The 13,781-nt window shown below is 34.1% G+C and overlaps 2 protein-coding genes across 2 annotated transcripts in view; both read left to right on the forward strand.

Annotated features, from left to right (window-relative positions):
- Positions 1–741, forward strand: part of LOC119676963 (DNA replication licensing factor MCM4-like) — a 4,021-nt gene extending 3,280 nt beyond the window's left edge. The window contains exon 10 of the mRNA XM_038088230.1: positions 4–741. Coding sequence (XP_037944158.1) covers positions 4–741 — 738 coding nt within the window. The remainder of the gene's footprint in view (positions 1–3) is intronic.
- Positions 742–1,412: 671 nt separating this feature from the next.
- Positions 1,413–13,781, forward strand: part of LOC119676964 (cytochrome P450 9c1-like) — an 18,139-nt gene continuing 5,770 nt past the window's right edge. Inside the window, exons 1-2 of the mRNA XM_038088231.1 lie at positions 1,413–1,533; positions 3,583–3,880. Of these exons, the coding sequence (XP_037944159.1) occupies positions 1,413–1,533; positions 3,583–3,880 (419 nt within the window). The remainder of the gene's footprint in view (positions 1,534–3,582; positions 3,881–13,781) is intronic.

Genomic DNA, 13,781 nt, shown 5'->3' on the forward strand with positions numbered 1-13,781 from the left:
AAGGTGCCACCGTTTTGGCACGAGCGACCGGAGATTTGGTTTGCTCAGATCGAGGCGCAATTCGCAGTAGCTGCCATTACGAGTGACATCACACAGTTCAACACGGTTGTAGCAGCGATTGAGTCAAGTGTTATCGCCGATGTAAGTGATGCAGTGCTTCATCCTCCTGAAACTGGAAGATACGCTAATTTAAAGGCTTGCATCATAGAGCGGTACAGTGAGAGCGAGCAGCGGAAGATTCAACGGTTGTTGTCAGAAGTTGAACTTGGTGATAGACGCCCAACACAGTTGCTAACGGAGTTGACAGCGTTAGCTAAAGACAAGGTGAGCGATGAGTTCCTTAAGTCTCTTTGGCTGAAGCGTTTGCCACCACAAGTGCGCGCTATTCTGCAGGCATCGAACGTGGCACTAGCAGAACTGGCGAAATTAGCAGATCGTATTTGCGAGGCGGGTGATTTTCAACAGATAGCTGTAGCGTCAGCCTCTGATTGTCCAGCCTATTCTGAGAATGCTGTGATTTTACGAAGACTTGAGCAAATCGAACAGCGTCTGAGTCGTTTGGATTTACGTCGTAGTGAGTCGGTGCAAAGTCGATCGTCATCGAGGAGACGTAGGCGAACTCGTTCCCGACCAGGAAGTCATCCAGATTGGTGCTGGTATCACGAAAGGTTCGGTGATAGAGCTAATGCTTGTCGGCAGCCCTGTAGTTTTGTGGCAAGCTCTCATCAGTCAAAAAACTAGGCACTCCTTCTACGTCGTCGAGCCGAGAAGGGGTTAGTGTTCGTATAGCTCGACTTAGTATTAAAGATCCCGCCACGTCGACCGTTTTTCTCATTGATACTGGTGCGGACATATCAGTTTTACCGAAGTCGTTCTGTCGTTGGAAGCAAAGGGCTAACAGTGTTGCATCAGTTAATTTATATGCCGCTAATGGTACGCCTATTCAAACATTTGGCGAGCGTCGACTGCTTTTGTCTTTGGGTTTGCGTAGAGATTTCCCGTGGACGTTCGTGATTGCGGATGTTAGCTGTCCTATTGTTGGAGCCGACTTCCTTAATCACTATGATTTGTTAGTGGATTTGAAAAGGAAGCGGTTAGTTGATTCGAAGACGACTTTGATGATGAAGGGTAAGGCTGCTGTGTCTCAAGAAGATACTGTGCGTGTGTGTGGTTCAGTTTCAGCTTATGCTGAGCTGGTTAATGAATACCGTGATTTAGGCATTATGAGTGCAAATCGGATGGGTTTAGTTACTAAGGTTGAACATTGCATCGAGACATTTGGTGCGCCGTCATTTGCTCGTCCCCGACGTTTAGTTGGAGCCAAACTTGAAGAAGCCAAGAAGGAATTCCAATTTTTAGTCCAGACAGGGATTTGTCAACCTTCGAAAAGCTGTTGGGCAAGTCCACTTCACATGGTTCGCAAAGGCGATGGAAGTTGGAGACCGTGTGGCGATTATCGCATGCTCAATGCGCAAACTAAACCTGATCGGTATCCGATTCCGTTCATTCATGATGTGACGAGTATTCTTCATGGTAAAACTATGTTTTCGAAGATAGATTTGCAGAAAGCGTATCATCAGATACCGCTTGCACTGGCAGACATTCCGAAGACAGCTATTACAACTCCGTTTGGCCTGTTCGAGTTTCGCTTTATGACTTTCGGTCTCCGTAATGCTGCCCAGACGTTTCAGCGTTTTATGAATGAGACTCTAGGTGATCTTAATTTCGTTTTTGCGTACATCGACGATATTTTAATTGCGTCAAAAGATGAAGCAGAACACAGAATGCATTTGCGACTGGTTTTAGATCGACTTAGAGAAACTGGTTTGACCGTGAATTTTGCCAAGTGTAAGTTCGGCTGTTCCGAGATCGAGTTCCTTGGGCACGTTATTAGTGCAAAGGGTTTACGTCCTCCGGAGAGTAAAGTTCAAGCTGTTCGTGATTTTCCTCTGCCAGCAACGGTTAAACAGCTTAGACAATTCTTAGGCATGGTGAACTTTTATCGGCCGTTTCTGCGTAACGCTGTGCAGAATCAGCAGCGGTTGTTTCATCTTACACCAGGTAACCGCAAGAATGATAAGTCGGTGATTTCTTGGACTCCAGAAGATGTAGAGGTTTTTGAGGCTTGCAAGAATGATCTTGCCCAAGCTACGTTGCTTAACTTCATGGCTCTGGATGCACAATTGACGCTCACGACTGATGCTTCAGACGTTGCGGTGGGTGCTGTTCTCCAACAAGTAGTGAAAGGTGTGACTCAGCCATTGGCATTTTATTCAAAAGGTTTGAGTCCAGCGCAGACTAAGTATAGTGCTTATGATCGTGAGTTGACTGCTATCTATCAAGCTGTCCAGCATTTTAAGTATGCATTAGAGGGACGTGATTTCGTCATTTTTACGGATCACAAACCTTTAACGTTTGCGTTCAGGCAAATAAGTGAGAAGGCATCTCCTCGTCGTGCAAGACAGCTGGAGTTTATTAGTCAGTATTGCACTGATATTCGTCATCTGGCTGGTGCAGATAATACGGTGGCTGACTCTTTGTCTCGGGTTGCTACGGTTCAGTTGGAGGCAAATGTTATTGAGTTAATTGCTGAGGGGCAGAAGACTGATGCAGAGTTGCTCGCTCAGCTGAAGAGCCAGTCTGAAGATGGTGTTGGGTTGAAGAAGTTGAGATTGCCGGATTCGAGTATTGAACTGTACTGTGATGTGTCAGGCAGTCGTGTTCGTCCTTTTGTTCCCGCAAACTGTCGGCAGCTGGTACTCTCAAAACTCCACGGTTTGGCTCATCCTGGTATTCGAGCAACGCGGAAATTGGTGCAGGCTAGGTATGTTTGGCTTGGTTTGGTTAAGGATGTAGCTGTGTTTGTGCGTAGTTGCATTGCGTGTCAGAAGTCCAAGATTCAGCGGCATACTAAAACACCAATTGGTTCGTTTGCTGATATTGATAGTCGGTTCCAGCATGTTCATGTTGACATTGTGGGTCCATTGCCTTTGTCTCAGGGGAAGCGTTATTGTTTGACTTGCGTCGATCGTTTTTCTCGGTGGCCTGTTGCTGTGCCTCTGTCGGGCATTACGGCAGAAGAAGTTGCAGCGGCTTTTATCGACGGTTGGGTGGCAAGTTTTGGTTCTCCGCAGGCTATTACCACTGATTTGGGTTGGCAGTTTGAGTCTGCTGTATTTCGGGAACTGACGAGATTGCTTGGAGTGAAACACTTTCATACCACGGCTTATCATCCTCAAGCAAATGGCATGGTTGAACGTTTCCATAGAACATTGAAGGCAGCCATTCGATGTCATTCCTCAAGTAATTGGACGCAGTCTCTTCCGCTTGTGTTGTTGGGATTGCGAACGACACCGAAACTAGACCTAAATGCTAGTCCTTCAGAGATGTTGTTTGGAAATCCTCTTTGTGTTCCAGGGCAGATGCTTTCGGATTTCAAGCAGAAGTCGTCCGAGACTGATTTTGTGTCGGCGTTGCGAAGGGCTTTAGCTAAGGTTAAATCCGTTGAATCAACAAGACATTGTCATCCATCTGTGTATGTTCCGCGTGACGTTATTAATTGTAAGCACGTTTTTCTTCGAGTGGATCGTGCTCGAGCTCCACTTGAGCAGCCTTACGAAGGTCCATTTGAGGTGCTGAGTCGTAGTGAGAAGACGTCTGTTATTGTTTGCCGTGGAAGAGAGGTGACTGTTTCGAATGATAGGTTGAAGGCGGCGTACTTAACGTGTGATGATCTTGAACAGGTTGTTCCAGAAACGCGTCAGCCTTCAGCGCTGTTGAATGGTGATCAGTTAGTGACTTCTGGTGATTGTAGGCGTGAATCCCTGTTGCCGATTCCGAAAGTGACACGAGCTGGTAGAGTAGTGCGTTTCCCAGCAAGGTTAGCGGAATTTCGTGATTAAGAGTGGTGTTGTCGACTTAGTTGTGGTGTCGCGTTGTTGCTAGTACTCCATCGCTAGGAGGGGGTACTGTGGCGACCCAGTTGGCTGTGCATTTATTGAATTTAAAAAGTAAAATTCAATTTCAAATATTTTTAAGTTTTTGTTTTGATTGATGAGAACGTTCTGATTTTTCTCTCTGTAAAAAGTTGAATAAAAGTTTATTAACATTGAAAATTTTTAGAGTTTTATTAATTAGCAAGGTGAACAGATCATTGCTAAAATATAAAAAAAATAAAATAAAATACTAAAAGTGGTTACAACGCACTACGTCCTTCATTCATAACAACTGTTAGGTCTTCTATCCAACATATTGATTTATTGTACATATCCCCACATTTGAACGTCTCGTTCCAGCTAGCAAATAAAAAAAGTAATACGTTTGGATCTAGATTCAGACATTCTGTTAGTAAGCATGCATATATATAAGGTGATATCAGGTTTGCAATCATACTGATTTACATAGATTCTAAATAACTTTCAAAATAGCTATACTTAACAAACCCATTGAAAACCCCGTTGAAAGTAAAATAACCCATTTATAGTTTTTAGTGTTATAACAGTGAATAAAATTTTGAGATTGTGTTTGATTTTCTGTATAACAACTTAAAATCCTTTCTTTATTTCTAAGTGTAGCCTACCTTATTGAACTATTTGACGTTAAGTTGTGGATTTACAGTTTGGTTTTTGATTTGTTCATTTGATATTTCATGACAATGAGTTCTATTATTTCTTGTGCAGTACTCCATCGAAAAGGTCCATTTTCAGAACCTAATTCTTCGCCTCATAAATGCCATCATATATGGAACTTTCATGTTTCATTGACCCGAAGCAACAAATTTGCTATTTAAATGAACAGCTTGAGAAGTTTTCGCCTTCACCTACCAATTGAACATCCGCTATTGTTTAAATGACCTGTGTTACCAAGGATAGCCTCGCAAGAGAGGGGTTTAAAATCTTCCTGTGTTAAAACCAAAATAACCATTAAAACCAGTAGTCGTCATCAATTCTGTTTGAAGTACAAAAGGTGGTGAGTGAGTTTCATTCGGGGTACCCGATCGTATGTGTAAATCTGGTAAACCGAAAATGAGAATCAACAGAAGGATTATTGTCGTCGCTGTGCTTAAAACCCAAAGTTACTCTAGTAAAATGACTGTATCCATCAACTCACATTTGATGTATAGTTACAGTTTTCAACCAGGCTCTGTACCCCAAAAAACCTTTCTGTACCCGAAAGGTTGTACCAAATATTTGCAAAAGTTTAATAAAGCTATTCAATACGATGGAACCAGATAAATTGAGTAAAGGCAACTGTTTTGAAAAATGTTTTTAAATATTTATAATAAAAATGTCATCGTTAAAATATTATAACAAAATTGACGCCATTTCAAAAAGCGGCAAACTGATTTTTATGCTCAAATTAATATGATATAAGAATAATTGTAACAATTAATAACATTGTCGATATTATTTAAGTAAGGTATCTGTGTTGAATATGCTTTAAAGAGTTCTTTTAAAAACATTTACAAATAATTTTTATTATCATCTTATAAAGAAAAATAGAAATTATTTTTATAGAGTTAATATGTGTAGTTTTATTATAAAAATAATGTGATAATATCGAATTGAATATATAATAAAATAATACTAACCTAAAATTAATATCCTGCAAAGCAATTGTGATAGAAATAAACAAGGCACCAGCTCCCAATGGTGTGGAGCACCGGGACCATGGCTGATCTTTTGTGTCGAAGCAATAGTGATAGTGATAGACACACAAATTTAGTTCATAAAATGCTACATTACTTAAATCTTAAGTAATATTTTGTTATTATATCGATGAATAAATACATTTTGAAGATTCTTTAATAAGAAAATCTGCTAAAATTATTATTCACACACAACTGAAAAATATATTTACTTTTTATTCATTATTATATTTCCTTTCAGAGAATATTGTTTATGTGTTCATAAAATTCAATTTTATTACGAGTATTTAGGATAAAAAACAAACTTTTTTGAAAAGAGGAAATTGATATTATTAATATTATAGGCAGCATATAATGAGTGTATAAATATTTTATGCAATAAGTACAATTACCCAGTGAACGCTCCCAAAATTGCGTTAAAAAGTTCTTGGCTTGAGGGCAAAAAATTATCAGTTAGGCTAATTCAATTTTTTAGTACTTGAAGAAGTACGTACATTTAAGGAGTACTTTTATTTCGAAGAAGTTAAAACTCATATGTACGTGCTGTACTCTAAATAACAACAAATAAAGATGATATGAGGAATTCCGATATTTCTTTAGTAGGTAATGTTATAATATGAGAATAAGGAACAAATATTGCTGTAAACTTTTAAAAAAGTTTATGATTAATACCGGATATTACATGGTTACAGCAAAATTATTTAATCAAAAAATTTATTTTCAAATAATTTGGAGATACTTGGAGATACTTTGGAAATACTTAAGCAAAAAGATAGATTTTGTTACTGACAAGCACTCTGACAGGAACAATTTCCAACCACTTCAATAAAGTGCGAAAGTTTTAGAAAATTGAAAAATGTTTAAATTTTGAGTAAAAATATGGAATTGCGTTTTACATGTCAATATGTCTGTCAAGTTGTTGTGGAAAACTACGCATATTAACTGGCACAAGTTAGCCTTCAAGACACAAATTTTGGTGGGTCATGATATTTTTTGACAGAAAATCGATATAGCTTTGCACTTAATTTTTTGATAAGATATTTTCATTTGGTTTGAAAAGTATAAACCACGCTTTAAGCGCAAAAAGTTTATAAAATTTATTTTAATCAAATTATTTTTGGAAAACCACTTAATTGAAATATTATTTAAAAATAGAATTTATTGTAGTAAATTAAAATGAAGAATTTTTGCTTGTAAATAACGAAAACCTTTCACACAAATTATTAATCAAATAGATACAAAAATGAAATCGTGTTGAAAAACATGGGCAAAAACCGATTAATTTAATTGAAAATAATTTTAACCAGTTATGTATACATATCTATGTACTTATATACAATGCGAATAGTTTGTTTTAAAAGCAATGACACTACTCAATTTAAATAATTGCACCGATAAACGTGCAGTAAAATTCCAGACTAGACATAGACATCATCATTCATCAAACAGCCGTTTCAGGAGGACATTTCACCACTTTTAAAAAATAATCTGCTTTTAATTGTAAATACGTTTTTAATTACACAGCAATTTACGTCAGCAGAGTGCGATTAGATACAAGTGTACAATGCATAACAGTTCACGGTGAAATGGCATTCACTGCATTTTTCCGATACACTCGGTAGTACTCAATATAAACTTAAATTCACTATTTTTATCTAATTTCAAGCAGAGTTGGCTAGTATTTATTTATGTAGTTTACGATACTTAATGATTTTTTAAGGATAACGTGAATATTTTTAGACTCTTATTAGTACTTTACGCGAGTATTTCGTGAGCACCAAATTAAGTTAGTTTTGTTATATTAACTATTTTTTGATTAAATTTACTATTTACTTATTTATACAAACATATTACTGCATATGATCTAGTTTTATTAATTGAATTTGTATGGGCGGTATATATGGGCGATATTCGTAGACTTGTTTCATCTGAAGTCACAAAAACATCTGTGTTAAATTGCATTACATTTCCAGTACACCAAACAGATAAATAAATGGACATTATTAACTTGATTTGTTTCATTGTGTTCATCAAGTATCAATGGTATAGCGAGGAGATGGAAGGCTTTATTTCAGCACTCGCAGCGAGAGATGACGGGAAAATGGGGCTGACAAAGATTCCCATTCTCAAAAGGACCACATGGTCTTTAAAGTGTGTATATTTTATATATAAGTTTTTTAGTTGTTGCTAAAAACTTTGGTGGACAGGCCACCATTTATACATATGACGCAATTGTCTAGTATATGGTTCATTTATATTCAGACCTCTTCATTTTATCACTGAGTTACAAAATATTAAAAAATTGCATATTCCTAATTATTGTAGTTACATTATGAAATATATTTTGAATATCATGATTTTGAAATAAAACTAGTTTTAACTAAATTAAGTTACTTATTTTCCATTTATGTTAACTTCCTCTATGCAACACACGGTTAATTGTTCTATGGATTATATATGATATATATAACGTACTAATATAAAATATATTTTAATCTCACATTTTCTATATTTAGTAATAGTAGTAGTAATAAATTCGTAAAAAAATTATTGAATTAACATTTTGGGGTTATTTCAAATATATACGTAGTTTCAATATAAATATATTTTTTCATTATCGATCTGTACATTTATGGAGATGTTTGCATTTTCACCTTAATAATTTAATATAATTTTTTATAAATATAAACAAAATTATTTAAAAAAACAGTAATGCATGAAAAGCGATGTAACAATAAAAAATATGTTTTTTATCTGTGTTCAAAATAATTTCAGTAGATTTTGTAATTAACAAAAAAAATATAAAATTATATCTTAATTAAATAAGATACTATCTAAATATAAACGGGTGCACAATAGATTAAGCTGGTCACAGTGCAGAAAGGCCCTAGCCTAACCCATAAACCTTTACATTACATTTCATCAAATAAGATACTAATTAATATTTTATTACAAACTGAATGAATCGTGTTGATTGTTTTGAAGGATATTGATATTAGCTTAACCTTACTTTTATCATTTATACGTTTGGTCTTGTCAAAAAGCATTTTATAATTTGGAAAGTCAATATAATCATTAAGTTTCCAATGATCAATTATCTAATTTAATTCACAGTTAATTATTTGAAAAAAAATTTTACAAAGTGACCATATTCATATTTCAACGAAGCAATTATATATTTAGTAATATTAACTACAAGGATAAGTTACTATTATCCTTGTAAAAAAAAATTGTGTTTAAGAGGAAGAAAAACGGCAATATTCATTTTTGTTCAAATATTTATTTCAGTACAATTAATATAAGTACTTTATTTTTATTCATTTTGCGATTGAATAAGTTTAAACAAATATTTATATCACAAAAAAAAAATTAAGAGTCTAATCTATTTAATCAGGATATCGCGGCAGAAGTCGTGACATACAGTTTAGTCACCAAGCCTTTTTATAAAGCATTGGCAAAACATAATGGATGTATGCAATAGTTTGTTGGTCGGGTGGTCATATGATCACTTTGATATCGTTTTCTAGGTATCATTTAACATTACTTCACCACCTAGCGTGCCACTCTTCATTGATAAAGATTGGTGATTGAGATGAATGCAGCACATTTCACTTCTTTGGAGGACTTGGTTTAGTTAGCTATATTTTTAAGAATTTTGATAGATTTGATAGATCCGGATCTGCTAATGGGCTTGTGTTTATAATGCATAACAGCATAAGTCGCGAATATATAAGTCAAATGATAATCCATTAAAGTACTTAGAGATTCTATTTATGGTTTAGATTTTTAAAGATAGAACAAAAATTATATTAATATGATATTATATAATATAAATATGATATTATATAAATATTATATTATTATATGCATATATACATCACATGATTAATATTTTAATTATTTAAAATTTAAGATGTTTTAATTGTGCAAAAGTCAGACAGACAGCAATGTTGATAAAATTTAATTAGTTGGAAATCTATTTCAGCTCATTAGGTAAATCGTATTATGAGATTCGAATTGCATCTACGCTTTCTCATAGTAGAAATGCAGAGTTTATTTCCCGTTACTGCATAATAACGACATTTTAACAAAAGTACAGAATGCAAATACGTTCAGGGAACGAACTGCTTCGCTGCAGGAACGAAAACGTCACAATCTCGAAGTGGCAGGATGAATTTGATGTTAGAGAGCAAAAAATAAATAAAGTTTAAATAAAGTTTAATGGACTTTGTTTATCTTGCTCAGATTTAATTATGTGAAAATGAATTTAATGGTATTTAAAATATGTAAATATGTTTTGTTGAAAATTCAATTGACTTAGCAATTATCACTAATGGTTTGAAGTGGACCATGTGAAAAATATTGTTGCAATACAATGTGCTATGACCCATAAAGCTAATTAAAATTGGTAATTTTTTAATTAATTTTGCAGCTAAACTTGTTTTACAAATTTCAAATAAAACTGATAAATAGTCACAACGAATTGTAAACAAAATTTGTTGAATATTTGTAAATGGTAATTTCACAAATCAACTGGGTGATGTTGCAATTCTAGAATACAAAATGTTGCACTTTTTACGAGTAAACAGGATTCAATTAAAAATAATATAAATTTAAGTTTGACGCACAGCGAACGAAAATATTCCAACCAGTTCAATACATTTAACATAGAGATTTATGTTGTTTTTGTCAAACGGTTAGTACTCGTATCAATATTTATTGATATCGAGATACTTGCACTGATACTTCAACCAAAATTTGTATCTAGTATCTGTACAGCATATGAAACGGAAATGTAGACTTGAATTGTGCAACGGTACAGCATGTTTTTGACGAAGCCTACATGACAAACTACACAAATTCGAGAGGATAATGAACTTAATTACTTTTGTATATACAAGTAGATTATATAATAGATTAATAGTTGTTCAATATTAGTTTATTAAAATTATAGAAGTGTGGAGTTTATGGTATAAGCAAAAGCAAATATTATATGATTAAGTTATGCACGCAATTTGCAATTTACTAAACTTATTTGTTCTAATTTCATTCGTTTATATCAAAAACATTCAAAGTCAAAACTTATAGATTTTATAGAAAAAATGTTGAGTATAATTCGAAAATCATAACAATTTTTTATCTCGGATATCAATTTTACGCTGTTTGCAAAAAACTGTAATCTTGAGTTTTTTCGAAAAAGTCTTACAAGTACCTCTAAAATCGAAGGAAAATAAAAAAAAATTATTTATCATTTCCGATTTCTAATTAAAATTTCACGACACCTATTGGGTACACAAATCGGAGGTAAACAATAAAATGTTTACTACTTCCGGATTCTACTGAAAGTTTTACAGATTCTCTAGTTTTATTTTTTTTTTTTTGCGTTCTAGTTCTTATCTACGTAGTTTTTTGTATAGTTCGAAAATCACAACAATTTTTTCTTTTGTTCTATTTTTCGCAAAAAATCGTTATTTTGGTTTTTCTTGCAAAAACCTTTCACATATACCTTTCAGGTCGAAGATACACAAAAATAAATCTTTACTAATTCGACTAAAACTTCCTTTATAAAAACGATATGTATCGTCATGAGATATTCACATCTTCAATTAATTGGAAACTAGTGTTATGTACCAATGTATTTCTTTCACTGTACATAGTAATAAATAGCCTGTGTGGGTTTCGTATAATTCCTATTAAATTATCAAAGGCTTGCTAGTAATCACTAACATAAATTTTGATATAAAATATAATGTATTTATTTAAATAATGTTGTGGTTTTTAAAACTCGTTCTTAGTTCTTTTTAATTAAAAAGTTCGACGTTTTACCTCTATCTAGACTTTATAAGTACTATAATTCAGATGAATATTGCAACTTAGTTAATAATTGCATTTAATGTGTCCTGCAGAATACAACCACACATAACAAAATTTAAAAGCTAATTTGTGAATACATTGTCAAAAAAGTGTTTTTTCTAGTATTTTATGTGGTTGTTATTATTTTATTGGGCATGTTATATTGTGGTAATAGTATTTTTAAAGTAAAGTAGCGTTTTTTAAATTTTAGTTACATTTCCTTTTTATTGTTTAAAGAAAATTAAATGAAGAATAAAGTCTAACTGATAAAGTATAGTTAAATGGTTGGATTGTGCATCTTAAAATAGAACCACAAACAGCAAAGAAAAATGTGGTGTGTGTTTCGTAGTTGTATTCTGCGCTGACTTTTTAAACAACTCATACGTTTATTTATTGTACCTTATGACCAAAAAAGAACGAGTATTTAAAAAATACGCAAAATTTTAATTTTTAATATTTTTCTTTATTATCGCCTTTAAAGTACTCTCCTCCTGCGGCAATACATGCATGCCAACACTTGATCCAATTTTCCATTCAAGTTTTATTGGCCGCCGAAGGTATGGTCTTAGTTCATGCAGGCAATTTGAGTCGAGGGAAGAGAAAAAAGTCGCACGTTGGCATATCTGGAGAGTACGGTGTTTGTTGGATGATATTGGTGGAGTTTTTGGCCAGCGACACAACCAACGCTGTGTGAGCCGGTCCGTTATCGTGGTGTAAAATCCATGAGTTTTCCTTCCATAAATCTGGCCTCTTTTTGCGAATGGCCTCACGCAAACGACGCATAACAGCCAAATAATACTCCTTATTGACCATTAGACCGTCCGTTTGAAATTAATAATGCACCACACCATGAATATCGAAGAAAACAGTCAGCATAACCTTGATTTTGGACCGACTTTGGCGTTCTCTTTTCGGTTTCGGCTAACCTTCGAAGCATCATTCGGTCGATTGTTGTTTGGTTGGCATGTCAAATTCATAGACCCATGTCTCATCACCAGTTATGATGCGTTCGATCAATGTGGGGCGTTGGAAATCACCTCTTTGGCCACATCACAATGACGCTTTTTTTGAATGAAATTCAGCTAAAAATCGCCACACGAAAATGTGTCGACATCTTTGTATAGACGCCAAACAAAAACTAATCGTAAACTAATTTACCGATTGGATAAGCGCGGGAATTCGTTCTTTTTTGATCACAAGCTATATTCTCTTACAATTATTTTATCAAGACTTAACTCTAATTTCATAACAATTGTAATTTGTAATGCACAAAACAAGAGATAATATGTTTTGCTTTGGAAGAATTCTAATTATACTAATAATTAATGGCTAAAGAATAAGAAATACTAGATATGAAGGCAAAGTTTATAGTCAAGGGATAAACGTGTTCTGTCAGTCTTTTATTACATTTTATTCTGATATTATCCAACTTATTCATAATTTTGATTAAGGGAATTTGTAGTAATCGGTAGACATTGTCATTTCTAATATACCATAGCGCACCAATTATTATTCTCAGTTTTTCGATTGCTTTTAAAATTTAAATCAGCTATTTATTATAGCTGGACTCCATAAGTCAATACTGCTTTAATAATGCTTTTGTACAACAGCTTTACAGATCTTTCAATGTAAAGTACAACATATACACAACTAAAGACTTCCCCATAAGTGCAGATGTTCCACAAGGCAGCGTTGTTGGTCCATTCTTGTACCTCATCTTTACTTCGGATATCCCCACAAATGCCAATTTAGTAACATCAACATTTGCTGACAATACAGCTATCTTGTGCCGACATAAAAATGTCACAATCACTTCCAGTCAACTACAAAATCATTTGTGCTTCATAGAAAGATGGTTATCACTATGACGAATTAAAGTCAATGAGCAAAAATGTCGTTATATAACATTCGCTCTTAACAGTTCCTCCTTACCAACTATAACTTTCAACGGAATTGTAGTTTCGCAAACAAAATACTTTGGTATTCACCTTGACAAACGCTTTACTTGGCGGAAACATATTTAAACAAAATGGACTCAACTGAAGCTCAAGGCTGTACAGCTATATGGCAATGGCTGTTCGTCAAATGTAGAAATCCTGCAAAAAGCTCAAGCACAGATTCTAAGAATGATAACTGGTCCATCCTGGTATATCAAAAATGAAAACATACCTACATTTTGATTTAAGAGTTCTGATGGTTAAAGTCGAGTTCGAGAGAATTAAGGCGAAATATATTTCAAATCTTGAAAACCAACTTCCTCTAAACTGAAACGGAATGATAG

The sequence above is a fragment of the Teleopsis dalmanni genome, chromosome 2, assembly GCF_002237135.1.
Source record: "Teleopsis dalmanni isolate 2A chromosome 2, ASM223713v2, whole genome shotgun sequence".
NCBI classification, from domain to species: Eukaryota; Metazoa; Arthropoda; class Insecta; order Diptera; family Diopsidae; genus Teleopsis; species Teleopsis dalmanni.